Consider the following 14,421-nt stretch of genomic DNA (forward strand, 5'->3'; position numbering starts at 1 on the left):
TTTCTGGGAGATGGAACCGCTAAGATCTGCGTCACCATGGGTTGTAAGGGCTGGGTGAGAATCCCTGTGGGGAGAGTGCCTGGTGTAGTGGTGCAGTATGTGTTTACTAACCGGTAATTTGAGTCACGATCCCTTCAAAGGTCTGATTGGGGACCCTCAATGTAATCACTGATGTTTTCTTTACCACTTTTGTTCATATAATTTTTATCTCTTTAGGAATTTGGTAACAGGCTCTGTTAGTCTGTTCCTCCCTTATTTGAAGGACAGGCCAAAGATCCAGTTTGGAAATGAGAGAGGAGGACTAGCAGGCAACATTGGCTTCATCCATTGATATCTCCCGGAGGTACAGAAGCAGGATTCATGAAGATGTTGACAAGACTCCAAGTTCTCATGTTAGCTTTGTTTTCAAAGGGATTTTTACTCTCTTTAGGGGACCATAACTTTCTGAGGAGGGAAATTAAAATAGAAGGTGACCTTGTTTTAGGCGGTCTGTTTCCTATTAATGAAAAAGGCACTGGAACTGAGGAATGTGGGCGAATCAATGAGGACCGAGGGATCCAACGCCTGGAAGCCATGTTGTTTGCTATTGATGAAATCAACAAAGACAATTACTTGCTACCAGGAGTGAAGTTGGGCGTGCACATTTTGGATACATGCTCAAGGGATACCTATGCATTAGAGCAATCACTGGAATTTGTCAGGGCATCTTTGACTAAAGTGGATGAAGCTGAGTATATGTGTCCTGATGGATCCTATGCCATCCAAGAAAATATCCCACTGCTCATTGCAGGGGTCATCGGCGGCTCATACAGCAGTGTTTCCATACAGGTAAGATTGGCCAGCACTATTGTTAAAATGCTATGTCTCTTTGGTTTCATGTCCTGGGGAAACAAAAAGAAAATATCCTGATAATTGCCTTCATGGATAATATTAAAATATAATCGGTTATTTCAGTGGGTATTTGGTAATACGGGCTTGCAGACGTAACATTTCTCTAGCGATGAAAACCATTTGGAAGTGTCTCGGGTAGCTACTGTGGCATAACAAACTATCCCAAAATTCAGTGACTTAAAACAAGATTTATTATTATAATTTATAATAATTATAAATTGATCTGAATCTAAATTGACCTGAAGATCAGCTGGAGTGAGCTGATCGAGGTGGGGTTCAGCTGTGGGTGGCTCTATTCCTGGTTGTTCCTTATCCTCCACCTGGAATTGCTGGGCTAGCTCAGACGTGTTCTTCTCAGAGCAACGGCAGAGGTGCAAGGAAATGCAAAGTTAACTGCACGGGCCCCTTCCACGTTTCTGCTTTATCATTCCTTCTAACATCCTGTTAACCAAAGCAACTGACAGGGCTCAGCCCAGAGTTGAGGAGCAGAGAAATATGTCCTGCCCACAGGACAAGTGCTATGAAATTACATCACAAAGGATGTGGGTATAAGGTGACATGATGATTTGAAGCCATCCATACAATCAACCACCAGAAGAAATAGCATCTAAACTCTCGGGTTTTTTTTACACTAATTTTTACTAAAGCATCATTTTGTTCAGAGACTAACCGTAAACAGTTTCTCATGGTGCAAATCTGAAAATGTATGCAGAAAAGCCAGTGAATTACTACCATGGCGGTGGGTGGGGGGGGGGGGGGGGGGGGAGACAATTCAGCCTGTGACTTAAATTAAGATAAAAAGTTGACAATTGGATCTTATAATTATGTTAGAAAAAGAAGGAACACATTATTCAAACTCTAGCAAGTTTTACTCACACGGTCACAGAATTTTAGAGATGGAAAAGAGCTGAGAAATTACTAACTCAACCTTCTCATTTTCCCAAGTCCCAGAAAGACTGGTTTCATGAAAACTCCTTGGTAGGTAGCTCAAGAACTAGAACTCAAATCTTATGTACTTTTGTGCTCTTTCAACTGTTCCATATGGTTTCTATATGTTAGCTGCCATTCAATCTTTTTTTTTTTGTTTTTTGGGTTTTTTTTTTGGTGAGAGGCACGAAGGTCACAATAATAAAAGTCCATGGCATGAAGGTCACAATAATAAAAGTCCATGATTCCAAGAGTCATGTTCTTTGCCTCTTACCAAATTACTATAATCAAAGCCCCAAGCACTAACGGAAGTCAGATTACATTCATGTTATCTTTAGATGTCACAAACCACTTAAGTCGACTCTATTTGCATTGGAATAACCTTATTTCTATCTCCTAGATTCCTGGCATTTAAAATTCTATGTACAATTCTGTGCTGCTCTAAATGAGCTACTTCAAATTTCTTTCCTTCTTCAGAACACACCCTCATATTATGAGTAATTAGGATAATTGGTTTTTCATAAACACCCTTTGGCTTCATTAGGTGGATAGAAAATATTGCACATCTCAAAGCATATTATGTTAATTTTGCCACTATCTCTATACTTGGATCAGGAGAGACGGGATTTGCTACTTGAGAAGAGAGAATTAAAAATATGTATCTGTCATCTTTCAATAATCATCTCACCAGATGGGTGCCAATCATTTTATAAATATTTATATTATACCTGATATTACCACTGGTAAGAGAATATATATATGCTTTTCTGACCTTAGTTTCTTCAGTGCAATAAATTACACTCTACACCAGATGTGTAAATACCTGTTTAGCCAAAGTAATTAACAAACTATGCCAGGCAAATAGATTTTTTAAACTAATTTTACTCTTTTACTACCTATGTACCTTCAAAAGGCGGGGGGGGGGGGGGGGGGCAAATTGTTTTATTAAAAAAAAAAAAATCTGGGCTACTAAAATCCTGTATGAGTTCACAAGGGAAAAAGCCACTTCTTAATCATCAAAGGACCTAGCTTATTATTTCATTCATGTGGTCAAAATTAACATAAAGTCACAAATGCTGATATGATTTCTGTTTCCACAGCACAAATAAAGAATCCAAAAGTATCATGCTATAATGAAGGATATCAATTTTGACCACCAGAAAGATGGGGTTATGATTCCAACTCCACATTTTTTAGCTTATGTGTAAAATAAGCAAAATAGGGGCCCCTGGGTGGCTCAGTGAAGCTTCTCACTTCAGCTCAGGTCATGATTTCGTGCTTTGTGAGTTCAAGCCCCAAGTTGGGCTTTGTGCTGACAGCTCAGAGCCTGGAGCCTGCTTCTCTCTCTGCCTCCCTCTCTCTCTGCCCCTACCCTCCCTCTCTCTCCAAAATAAATGTTAAAAGTAAATAAAATAAGCAAATAGCATCTACGTTGATAAGTTGTTGAGGGGATAAATTGATAGCATCTGTGGAAAATGCCTCACCAAAACACTATCATATTCAATAAATGGTAACTATTAGGTCCCCACAATGATAGGAAAAGTCAGTAGAAGAGCCGCATCTAAAACGAACTCCATGGCCTTCCCAGTGGCCAAACAGTCCCATGAGGCCATTGTTGGTGCCCCATATGCTTCATCAACAAGTCAATCTGTATATATCCCTTGTGTGTGTTCTGCACTAGGACGAGGGTTAGAAAGACCACTAAGGTAAGAAAGAACACAGCCTTGACCTCGAGGAACTTCACACTCTGGCTTCAGGTACAATATTCCTATGAAATAACAGTAACTACAATTCCCAATATGTTCATATAGCTCACAAGGTCAGAAACAACATTTAGAAAGGTTTTGAGAAAGATGGATAGCATGAAAGTTGCACTGGAGGAAGGCTAAGTGGGCCACAGTGTGAAGGAGACACTGGATCTGAAGAGGCCAATTGGAATATTGTGGCAGATATCCGTGGGCCAGAGGACGAAGGCCTTGACACAGTAAGGGAGTGAGCTGGAGAGGAAGCGTAGAGATGGCTTCACCCCTTCCTCCATAGCCCCCTGGGGTCCTGACTGCTCAGGCTCTCATTAGACCACACACTGGTCCTGGCCAAAGTAAACTAGGGGGTGGAGTGATTTGTCTATACACTGAATTTCAGACAGCTTCCAAGGAACACTTCCCCACAGGGTCTTGCTTTCAGCTAGGCATCATGAACAAAGAGTGGTCTTAGGGAGACCCCTTAGGGAGCTCAGAGAATTCTTAGCTATAGAGCTAAGAATTAAGGTGTGTTAGGGGCACCTGGGTGGCTCAGTTGTTTAAGTGTCTGACTCTTGATTCCAGCTCAGGCCATGATTTCACAGTTTGTGAGATCGAGCCCCCATCCAGCTCTGCCCTGACAACATAGAGCACGCTTGGGATTCTCTCTCTTCCTCCCTCTCTGCTGCTCCCCAACTTGCATTCTCTCTCTCTCAAAATAAATGAGTAAATTTTAAAAAAAGAAAGAAAGAAAGAAGAAGAACTAAAGTGTGTTATCCATTTGAAATAAATCTTTTAGTAAGAATTTTAAAACATAGTCAAAGGCAATCCAAAGCAATACATTTCTAATGCTGAATTTAGAGCACTCTTGTATATTAATGAAGAAAACATTTTAAGAGAGTGGATTTTTCAGGGTACCTCTCACACTTGCCTACTACTCCTGGACTGATTCTTCTCATAAACCCCGGGGTCTGATAACCATAGTAACAGCATGTAGCTGGTAGCCACAAAGATTCATTTACGTCAGGCAACACTGTAACCCATTTTTAACTACTTTTGACTTCCTGAATATTTAATGGAAAGTATCTTTGCTTGAACTGAGCAGAGGGGAAAAAAGAGAGTGAAGCCAGAGAAGAAATGTACTAACACAAATCCACCACCCAGTTTGAAAACTTCCTATCATCTAATTGTAACGCCCAGTCCCAAACCAGAGCAAAGAGTTTTCTGTTACAAAATTGCCTGTTGAGAGAGAGGATTTTAGAGAATGATAATAATCCCCCTACGTGAGCCTGGATTGCTTTCTTGGTGGGGTTGCTTGAGGAGATGCTTTCTCTCCCGCTTCCTCTTCTTTCATTATCTTCTCACTAACTGAAAAGAACTCTCTGGAAGTCAGCAGAGGAGATACCTCCTGCTGTGTTAGCTCATACAATAGGCATTGTTTGCAGAGGGTGAAAACTGCATGAAAGAGGAAATTCTTAATGATTTACTGAGTTAAACTGTATCACCATGGATGAAGACCTTAATAATTATTTTCCCAACACTCTTATTAAGTAGCGCAAACCACTCTGTGGTTGTCCCTTTTATAAAGCAACAGTATTGATTTCTTAACTGGATAATCAGTGAAAGCTAGCACCAAAATCCTTCTTTATTAGCAAATATACATGGGATCTATTGACCTCCTCTGGTGATTCTCTTTAAGACGATTCTGCTCTTCCCCATAAGCTTGCAATCTACCCACTTCAAGGGAAAAGAGTATTTATTCAAGAAGAGTATCGGGTTGGTTGCCTTTAGCTGGGCCATTGTCTACAGGGTACTTATTTTGAAGCATTGTTCATGCTTGTGCTTTTTTAAACAGACTACAATGAGAGCTCCTCAGCTGTCCATTCAAACATGTCCCTTGAATTGTTCCAAAAATGTTCCTCTCTCTTTTTCAGAGGATGTGTCATTTTTTTCAGTCTTTCTTGCCAACCTGGAGCACATTTTAACTGAAATGACAGGTATTAGTTGACCCGGTTGTTGTGTCCCTGAGTGTTAAAGTGACCTCAGCAACAAATGGGGGCCTGGGTTAGATGGCATCTAAAAGATGAGCTCATAGAAAGGGCAGAAGAGAGCCTTGAAAGGATCTCACTACCTCTCTCTCATGTCCAGGATAGTCAGACCCTTTTACAGGCAATATCCATATCTCAGGACCTTTCTAGCCCTGGGAGAGAGTCATTGTGACATTAGTATCATGACACGGATTTGGAATGCCATGCATTGCTTCCATCATGTCTCTGATCAGAATAACTCCTTAAACTAAATCCCTTGCAGTAGGTTTCGCGGATTTTATCTAGATGGGGCAAGGGGAACGGCACATCAAGACACCACTCTCTTATTCCTCCACCAATTCCACTGCGCAAAAGCTGTCCACCACTGGCCAGTTTGTATTAAGCATTGCCCTCCCACCCAATGATTCATTTCTTTTTTAAATTCAAATACTTTAGGAAGAGTCACACACGAATTGCTTGCCTTATTATAACAGCATTAGAAAAATAATCGAAGGACTTGGAGATACAAAAGCCTTCGTGCAGTTAACTATGTCCAAGTCTCAGACAGACTGCCGGATGGAAAATTTTATACTTTTTCTGTGGATCAATAAATAAGGTGAACCTAGAGGAGAGTTTCTCAGCCTTGGCAGTATTGGGCTGGTGCTGCCCTTGTGCTTGGGAGGTTTATTTAGCAGCATCACCGGCCTCCACCCGCTAGACTCGATGCCGGCCAGCACCTGAAGGTGTGACATCCAAAAATGTTCCCATGCCTTGCCAAATCACAGAGTTATGGCCCTTCCCAACCGGCAATCACTGATCTAGAACAAGGCGCATTTAGGGCCGACATAAGGGAGATGTCCTAGAAATGAAACAGCAGGGGGTGTGAGGAAGTGAGTCCTCTGTCACTGGGGTTATTCAAGCAAAACTGGCCCATTTTTGAAAGTGAAGCAGCATGTTCATGTCGGTATTTGAACTATATGGCATTTAAGGGCACTTCTCGCGTAACCAAAATGCTCTACTATTGCGATACAAGGGATTACCACAGAAGTAGTATCTCAAATAGGAAGCAAATAAATAATTGGCTCTTCTCTGTCAGGCTCACTTTGAAGAAGCCCAGCCAATTGTTATTTCACTTGATTATGGTAGTATTTTTATGAGTTTGGTGAACCCGGCATCTCAGTTACCTACATATTACAACCAGGGCTCTCATGAAAATCATTTTTCATCAGAAAATAAGCATCTATTAAAGCATTTATATTTTAGGAACATCAAGAATACTATTGTGTAGGGTCTGGGTAACATGGAGCAGAGAGAATATAAAATAAAATTTAAAAATAGACCTCTTAGGGGGCTCCTGGGTGGCTCAGTCGGTTAGGCATCTGACTTCAGCTCAGGTCATGATCTCACGGTCTGTGGGTTCAAGCCCCGTGTCGGGCTCTGTGCTGACAGCTCAGAGCCTGGAGCTTGCTTCGGATTCTGTGTCTCCCTCTCTCTCTGCCCCTCCCTGCCTCATGTCTGTCTCTGTCTTGGAAAAATGAATAAACCTTATTTTTTTTTTTTAAATAGACCTCTTCGGAGTCCCTGAGGCCTGTATAAGCAAATGAGGAGGTATCAAACCCATATATAAAACAGGCGTAAGAATAGGACCTGAGTATCAAGTGACAGCATAAGCCCTAGGAGACCAGAGTGCATGACAGAATGAGCAGAAGGCAGTGGAGATAAACAGGAAAAAGACATTTAGATCAGTGTAAACATCAAGCCTGCCTCTGAAGTCTCCCTGGAAAGTTGCTTTCTCATAGTCTCCCAGAGAGGATCTGCACATTGTTTCATGAAAGAGAGAACACAGTGTTTCTTCCACCTGGGATGTAATGTTCTTCAGCTGTCTGTAGGCCTTCCCAAACCCCACCTACCTTCAGTTCTCACTTCCAACCCTACCCTTCTTGAGAAACGCTTCCCAGGCTCCCACAACGTAAACACACATCACCACTACTATCTTATTAAATACCATTGTTTATTTGCAGATCTAGTTTTCCACCGACCGATAAGCCACGTGAGTTTAGGAAATGCATCCTTTTGCCTGTGTACTGAGGGCACCAAGGATAATGCCTCTACCAGGTAAACAAATCTCGGACTCGGGGGGGTCACAGCCACGACCCGCCTATTCCAGATTAGTCTAGGTGTTCATAAGTTTCAAATAAGCATTTTCTTACAATGGAAAACTGGGTTTGATGCAAAAGGACGATGATGTAGCAAAGTGAGAATGTGGGACAGAAGTTTCCCCCCACTCTCCCCTCCTCTACTGCCTGCACATGGGCCACAAAAGATACCTTGATTTCAGTATCAAAAGATACCACAAAGATACACAAATGGGTTCTACTTCATTTGCACTTAGAGTTGTCCAGAGACAACTAACCGAGTTCACAGAGCTGGGCACCCATGGCCATTCCAGATGAGGAGAGGGCTCTGTTCTTAGTCCACACAGAGTCATCAGAGGGCCAAGTATTGCCACAGCCTATGCTCATAGCCAATGCAGAAGAGAAGGAACCATCATCCTGACCTCAACAAAAGCAGAGTGACAGCATTAGAAATCCATTCACTAATCCATCTTTAGAGTGTCAATCACCAGAAAAGTAAAGATGAGAGTTGTATTTAGTAAGTTTAATATTGCAGATACAATGATCATGGCACAGATATGCTACAACTATACATTTTTAGCAAGGCTTTCCTAAAATTTTAATTTCAGCTCGGTGATTTAAAACTCTGCATGCAGACAGGGTTCATTTAAGCCTTCATTGCCTCTTTCCTCATGTCTAAGTTGGAGATATTAATGGTACTCTCTTCCTGGTAATTATAGGAATTAAATGAGACAATACATTTAAAAACAGCAAAAATAGTGTTTCACACATAATGAACATTTAACATTTTAGATTTTAGTAGATATTGTTATTGACATTATTAGTTTTTAAGTTTATTTATTTATTTTGAGAGAGACAGGGACAGCGTGAGTAGGGGAGGGACAAAGAGAGAGGGAGAGAGAGAATCCCAAGCAGGCTCCAGGCTGTTGGTGCAGAGCCTGACGTGGGGCTCAAACCCATAAACTATACAATTGTGACCTGAGCTGAAGTCAGACACTTAACTGAGCCACCCAGGCACCTCTAGTATTATTATTATATCATTATTATATGTTAGTTTGTTTTTGGTTTTTTTTTTTTTACTTTTAACAACTGCAGTCCAAGAGAAACAGTTCTTGGAGACATTGAGGGTCATTCAAGGTGAAGTCTCTAGTACTTTGCAAATAGTGGAAACAACATTAGGATCCTGAGAGCTTGCCTCCCACACTGCTATCCTGATCATCCCCTCACAGAGCCAAAGCTTCAGGAAACTCCAACTCAAAAGTTATCTCAAATAGAATCTTTTTATTTATTTCCTTTCCAGACTTTTCATTCTAAAGCAATTTCACAAAGCTGATTGTTTTGAAACCTCCCCTCATTGTTCCTGCTTCCCCTCCTCAAAAAAAAAAAAAAAAAAAAAAAAAAAGGTCAATACTGTTCAAGGACTTTATCACCGGGAGGGAGGCAACAGCAATTTTAAAATGCTTTTGTTAACATTGTTTCATTGTAGAAATTTCTCACCAGAGGTAATTATCTAAGATGCACTGGTTGGTTGGTTTTGGTTTGTTTTTTTTCTTCCTTTGCTTTGGGGTTAATTTATTCCTTAATTAATTCCCCTTCTGTCCTGTTTATTTGGAAACTACTCTTGTGAAAAACAAGAGGTTACCATCAGGACCACTGTCCAATGGGTAAGAGAATGGCCCATGGCTGAGAACGAGCTTTTTTTTGCCATCACCTGTCTTTGACGGAGGTCATAGGATGAAATGCAAGGAATACAGACATTCCTGACATATCAGTAAGTGTTTTATACTGTGAAATAGATGAATAGGTAAGCTAATTGAATTAGGACTCCTGACACCTTTAGCTAAACCTAAGATGTGATTTTGCTTTAACAACACAAAGTTCTCTTTTCAAATTACCATTAAACATGTGCCTTTTAAATGGATCAATACATAAGGCTCAGGATTTCAATACGGAAGGAGCCAACACTTGGCAGTTTATGATAATGAAAGTTCATTGATTTAATGTAGTAGAAGTGCTTTTACTGGTCTATGAAAAATGCAGTTGAAAACTTACAGAGTGTTTTTCTAATTAATGGACTTTGGAAATTTAAGAACAGTGTTCCAGAAACACTTGGAGTTAAATTCTAAGCAAACGTTGATACTCCAGGCAGTATATCAGTGGGACTTTGGACACTGAAATTGTGGTATTGCTATTTCTGACATCACCACCTGGTATGTTATGGAAATCCCTCTGTTACTAGTGACAAACCCTTGATTCTTGCCAGCTCTGACTTTACCTTCCAATAGAGGGAACTGCAACACAGGGGAGAATACAATAGAAGCAAACACTTTCAAAAACTATATTCCAGATTTAGACCAGATTTCCTTGCCAAGTGGTCAGAATGGCAAAGCATCTTGAAACATTTGCCATCACTTAATAGGGCTGAATTTGTAGGGCATGCATCCCAGGGACCCATTGGTTTCTCCCAGGCACTGTGCCTCCGGTTTGGGGAGCTGCCATCAGGTTCACAGTGAGGCCTCGTAGGACACAAACCAGGCAATTGAGCTTCCCCAGTGTGGAAAACAGATGTGATCGAACACATCATCCACAATTTGTTCAGAATTTTTCCATAGAAAGTACCTTTCCGTAGAAGTAAAAACTAAACGTATGTCGTAAGCACATCTCACCTATGCTTACACAGTAGTTTTAAGGAATGTCACTGGGAACCAGATTTAAAGAAGTCCAACAGCCCACACAAGTTGGTGCCACCCAGCAAATTTCAACTGTTACCAATGGCCACTGAATGGACTCTCAGTGTTCATTTCCACGTTAAAGAAAGGCTTTAGCAGGGATTTAAAAGTTCTTTACCCTTTCTATTCTGTCCAACGACCAGTATTATTTATGACCTGCTTCTTTCCAAGAAGGATTGAAGGTGGCCTGTAAGGACATGAACAGGATAACAAAGAAGACACAAGTATTTGGGTACTACCAACCAAATAAAAGAGGTTTTTTTTAAGTTTGTTTGTTTGTTTGTTTGTTTGCTTGTTTATGAGAAAGACAGAGAGAGAGCAGGAGCAGGGGAGAAGCTGAGAAAGAGAAAGAGAATCCCAAGGAGGGTCCGGTACAGAGCTCAATGCAGGGCTCCATTTCATAAACCATGAGATCATGACCTGAGCCAAAATCAAAAGTCGGGTGCTCCACCGACTGAGCCACCCAGGGTCCCTCCAAATAAAAGTTTTAGGTGGGCTGAGATTTTCCATTAAAACTCCAATCTTGATATTTCTAGTATGAACTTATTCATCATTACTGGGGTTACATGAACTCACAGACTAAGTCAGGATGAGTGTTTTGTTAATCTTATTACCTTTCCCTGACTCTTTCAAGTTGGATGTCATACAGTACAGCGTTTTTGTATTTATTTTTCTTTTTTTTTATTCGAGAGAGAGAGAGAGAGAGAGAGAACATGAGTGGGGGAGGGGCAGAGAGAGAGAGAGAGAGAGAGAGAGAGAGAGAGAATCTTAAGCAGGCTCCATGCTGAGTATGCCTTGATCCCACGAATCACAAGATCATGACCTGAGCCAAAATCAAGAGCCAGACACACTCAACCGACTGAGCCACCCAGGCACCCCCACTATAGCCTTTTTTTTTTAAACACAACTTTAAAAGTCACGTCATTCCCTTAATTAAAAATTTTAATGGTTTTATTTTGTAAACAAATCCAAAAATGTTTAGCACATGCTAAAATCCAAAACACTTATCACAGCATATAAAACATATAAAACACTTATAAAACACTTAGCAGTGTAGCTACAGTCCCTCTGTTCTTTGCCTTCTACTAAATATTGCAAGACACTTGGTGCCCTGATAATACTAAACTATCGGATACTATTAAAACAAAGACCCTTCTCTATGTATTCTTATATCCTTCTCTCTTTCTCTGGTGACGTTTCACTGATCCTTCAAGATCAAGCCCACAAGTTTCCTCTCCAGGAGGGCCTGCCGTGACTCACCTGAGTGTTATTAGTTGCTCGTTCACCTGTGTTTTTGTATAAGTTTGTATACACGTACCTCAAAATTTTAAACCGTGGCTATGTTTTATTCTTTCTTGCACCAGACTATAATTTCATGGAAGGCAGTAGGGGTACCTTACTCATGACAGAAAAATCTAGAGTTTAGAAGAGTGCCTTATACCATTGGCACTGATAAAAGTCCGCTGAATGAATGACTGCTGGGTGAGACGTTACCATCATCTCTCTCACTTTCTGAGCCTTTGCTAAGTGCCAGCCCCAGAGTTCAATACTTCACTTGTGTTGTCATTTCATCCTCGCATAACTTCTCAAGCAAGGGACTACTATTATTTCCTTTCTACAGACGAGATAACTGAATCTTAAAGGAGTTAAAACAATTCGCCTAAGGTCACGCAACTGGCGAGGGAAGGAGCGGGGCTTCCAAATGTTGGCCTCTTTGATTCCGCTCTAGCGCAATGAACCAATACACTATTTGCTTTTCTTCCTGACACCTCTGTTGAAGTAGTGAACAGCCAAGGGGGAAACCATGAATAACACAGTTCTATTTGCTACAAATCATGTGGTATGTGACCTTCTGCCCTAAATTATTGCCCCAGGACCTCAGGAGGAAATAGTAACCTTTTTTTTTGTTCAACCGGGCCACAGCCCTCATCTGCCCCCAGGCGTAGCAACAACTTTTGGCCTTTGGTTAACAGCTAACAAGGAAAGAAATGCCTCTCTCATTGGTAAGACTATATTTGTCATGTTGTCGGTAGGCAAGTCACTTCAGGGGTCACAGAAAACATGGTTTAATGCAACTTGTGGCTCTGTTAAGTCCTTGAACAGGCATTGTCGAAAATCAATCCCCGAGGTACGAAAAGACCTGCTTCTAACGGATCTGTCGGTGTCAAGTCCCCCTGGGAGCCATGCTTTTGCAGGTGTTCCTGGCAAACACTAACACACTCTGGACCAGATCCGACATAGACCTCTTGATCCCGTTGTTAGTGACTGGAACCCACATGAATTCGGTTCCATGATTTCTCTCAAAAATTAATTCATGGAGAAAAAGGGGAGCAAAAGTCAGATGCCAACTGATTCAGTCGGCAAAATACCTTCTGGCTCTTCTTCTAAGCACGTGCTAAGTCAGGATGGAAACAAAGTTATTCCTCCAATAGTGCCGTGTTAGGAAGGGAGCAAGACAGAGCAGCATTGTCACCATGAGAAACCCGACATGTCTTATAATACTGGTCCCCCAAAAAAACGTGATTTGAGGAGTCCTATGTGGTTTGCATATCATTTCAGTTTTGAGAGCACCCAAATGGGTAACCTTTCTATTCATAAATCCATTTGTCACGAATGGAGAAAAGGAAAGTATATTATTGTCCAGGTTGTAAGCCACAGGCGTTGAGTACAGCGATTTCGGGAGAGGTTGGGACAGAAATCAGGGTAACTTCAAGGCATTTTTGTAAGTTTTCGCCACAGATAAAGAATCCTTTGTCTGGACTGCCCCTACAAAATCATCAGGACTGAGTCAGGCTGTTGAATGGGAAAGGCAGTATGAACCTTTGACCAGTGTTCGGGGGCCACGGCATGCAAGAGTTAGTGACTTTTGCAGATTATACTGAGTAAACTGGCATTTGCTACACTCTATTATGTGATTTCCTAAATCCAGATTAATCTCTGGCCTTCAGTCATGGGCTGTAGTCAACTGTTTTCATGCAAAATGTTCCCAGATGTGCTGCAGGTAGGGCAGTCCAAAAAAAAAAAAAAAAAAAAAGACTAATCCTTTCCACAGTAACAATATGATTGGCATCCTTTATGGGCAGATAACTCATGTGATGTGAACAGCTTGGATTCCTCAGGCGGTTTCTCAGCTATATACCACCTCCAGTTGCAGTTTAAAATACAAACCAATCCGGGATTTTGTACAGCTGACAGTGCAACTTGGTCATTCGGAAGAGCAGGGTCGGTGAGGTCTCTTACCATCACCACTTTCACAACCTGCTTCGTGTACTCACGTGGGTTATGAGATAGCAGATGGTTCAAAGTGCAGCCCTCAGTGTTTCTCTTCCAGACTTATATATAATCGCTTAATTAAAAGGACGGAGCCAAGCATTCAGGACTGCACGTGTGATAAAACAGCTGAAGTTGTTGGCTTAATCTTAGAAAACAGCCCCAAAGAGATAGATGAACGGCCAAGAATGCAAAGGCAAACCCATGGTGGCTATTATTGAATCTCCTGATTCCCAGGACAGCCACAACGAGTTATTTTTCAAATGCATATACTTCAGCCGTATAGACAGTGTTTCTCTCGGAAAGTAAACATTTGATGCCTCTCACCATCTGGAACTTTTGTAGGTAAGTATAGGTCCACACAAAAATGAGTTATCGGCATTCCCTTTAATGTATTAGCACAGTCTCCGAAGCCAATGACACTGTAAGTTCTGAAAGGCATCCTTGTGAAGGGACAATCTCTTGAGTGGGAAATCTATTTCCACTAGACTCTAAACTTGCACACGCCTTTCTGTCTTCTGTTGAGAAAAATATGTGGCACGGTGCCACCGCAGAAGGCACAAAGCTCATGTTTGAAATGGGTACGTCACAGACATCCTGAACGGGAAGAGGGACCGCAGGATTGATGTGGAGCCTCACAGGCGACAGAAATTTCCAATCCATATTCCCTTTTCACATCAAAGAAAAGACTACCTGAGCTCTT

General features: G+C 41.4%; 1 protein-coding gene across 1 annotated transcript in view; it reads left to right on the forward strand.

Annotated features, from left to right (window-relative positions):
• GRM3 (glutamate metabotropic receptor 3) overlaps positions 1-14,421 on the forward strand; it is a 112,411-nt gene that overhangs the window by 13,775 nt on the left and 84,215 nt on the right. The window contains exon 2 of the mRNA XM_042927334.1: positions 431-828. Coding sequence (XP_042783268.1) covers positions 431-828 — 398 coding nt within the window. The remainder of the gene's footprint in view (positions 1-430; positions 829-14,421) is intronic.

The sequence above is a fragment of the Panthera leo genome, chromosome A2 (genome assembly GCF_018350215.1).
Source record: "Panthera leo isolate Ple1 chromosome A2, P.leo_Ple1_pat1.1, whole genome shotgun sequence".
Lineage (NCBI taxonomy): Eukaryota > Metazoa > Chordata > Mammalia > Carnivora > Felidae > Panthera > Panthera leo.